The sequence below is a fragment of the Rhagoletis pomonella genome, unplaced genomic scaffold, assembly GCF_013731165.1.
Source record: "Rhagoletis pomonella isolate Grant_MI unplaced genomic scaffold, Rhpom_1.0 Rhpom_scaffold_00001, whole genome shotgun sequence".
Classification (NCBI taxonomy): domain Eukaryota; kingdom Metazoa; phylum Arthropoda; class Insecta; order Diptera; family Tephritidae; genus Rhagoletis; species Rhagoletis pomonella.
The window spans coordinates 493,153-494,553 of NW_023458555.1; the positions used below are offsets into that span (position 1 = coordinate 493,153).

Sequence of the window (1,401 nt, forward strand, 5' to 3'; positions counted from 1 at the left end):
CAAATACTAATGCATGAAAATCCTAACCTCAAAAAAATCACCCGTTAGTAGTGTTTTTTGTCATAAACCAATTGTTTTTATTTGATAGGCGCTCTCTTTACATCTGCAGAGTGCATTGGCAGGAGGCATTGCGTCAACATGTGTTGTTGCTTGGATCTGCATCCGGGCGCAGTTAGCAATTTCCGAAGGAGAGATACATTACGACGAAAAACCTGTTAGCACTTATGGTTGTAAATATTTTTTCGAAAACTTCACAACACCTATAAAGTCAATTGAAAACAGGCAAGTGCTTTTAACTCTTAAGGACACTTATTGATGTTAAAATATATATATATTTTTTTCAGCCCCAAGAAGCCTTTGCAGTATATCTACCATATGACATTTATGCTCTATGTTGCGGTAGGTACTTTCTTAACGGTGATATTTGCTGGCTTGCTGACACCCTTTTTAGGACATAATGATCCTAGGAATATGAATATTGAGCTTTTCTCACCCTTTGTCGGAAAAATTCTAAGCAGCTCTGGTTATCTGAAGGTGCGGCAACCGAATTTATAGATTCCTGTAAACGCCTTGAAAACTAATGATTGTCTTACGAACTAGAAATGTTAAAGCGATTTCTGTGTTGTATTGAAAGTAGGATTAAGAAATATAGTATACACTAATTGTTCTTATAAAAAGTGTGATTAATTTTTCATAAGTACATGGCTATTTGTAAGTATAGATACATGTATATGTACATATATATGCATTGGTACACACTAAAATACTTTGGAAACTTGTTTCTAAGAAGTGTATTTGTTAAATACTTATATACATACTTACATACATCATTGTGTTTTTAAAAATTTTAAACTCTTAAATCTATACTCACATACTTTCGATTCTAGCCTAATATTGTTTATCTATCTATTAGTACTTTGAAATGCGATTTGGTCGCGGTGTACGCTATTTCGGATCTGTCCTATTCATTGTTGGAATGGTGAGTTGGTCAGCTATTCGTTTTCCTTTTAAATAGTGCGCCTAATTAGTGATAAATTTCTTAAATTGAAGGTTCTCTGGTTACCTGTTGCAGTATATGTGCCAGCTTTGACATTTAATCAAGGTGAGGTTAATTAGTCCACTACTTGGAATTCGTGATAATGAATAATTTAGACTACTATACTTGTTTGCCATTTTAGTATCTGGAATCGATATACACATCATAACACCGGTAGTGTGTCTTATATGTACCTTTTATACTTGCGTGGTAAGTTTATGGCTGATAGCGAGGCTGATTTGATTTCACTCATAGTTTTTATTTTTATTTATTTTTTTTGTTAAGGGTGGTTTGAAAGCTGTGATCTGGACAGATGTGGTACAGAGCTTTATAATGTATGGCTCAATATTGGCCATCTGTATAAA

General features: G+C 33.8%; 2 protein-coding genes across 3 annotated transcripts in view; one reads left to right on the plus strand and one right to left on the minus strand.

The window, feature by feature from the left end:
• The window catches only part of LOC118735597 (cardioacceleratory peptide receptor), a 170,288-nt gene that overhangs the window by 104,165 nt on the left and 64,722 nt on the right, over positions 1-1,401 (minus strand). The window lies entirely within an intron of this gene.
• The window catches only part of LOC118735604 (sodium-coupled monocarboxylate transporter 1), an 11,050-nt gene that overhangs the window by 8,118 nt on the left and 1,531 nt on the right, over positions 1-1,401 (plus strand). Inside the window, exons 3-6 of one of the 2 annotated variants that reach the window (XM_036465463.1) lie at positions 914-979; positions 1,051-1,102; positions 1,179-1,246; positions 1,322-1,371. In XM_036465463.1, the coding sequence (XP_036321356.1) occupies positions 914-979; positions 1,051-1,102; positions 1,179-1,246; positions 1,322-1,371 (236 nt within the window). Of the gene's footprint in view, positions 1-109; positions 650-913; positions 980-1,050; positions 1,103-1,178; positions 1,247-1,321; positions 1,372-1,401 lie in introns of those variants that run through there. The other variant, XM_036465455.1, reaches the window with a different exon arrangement.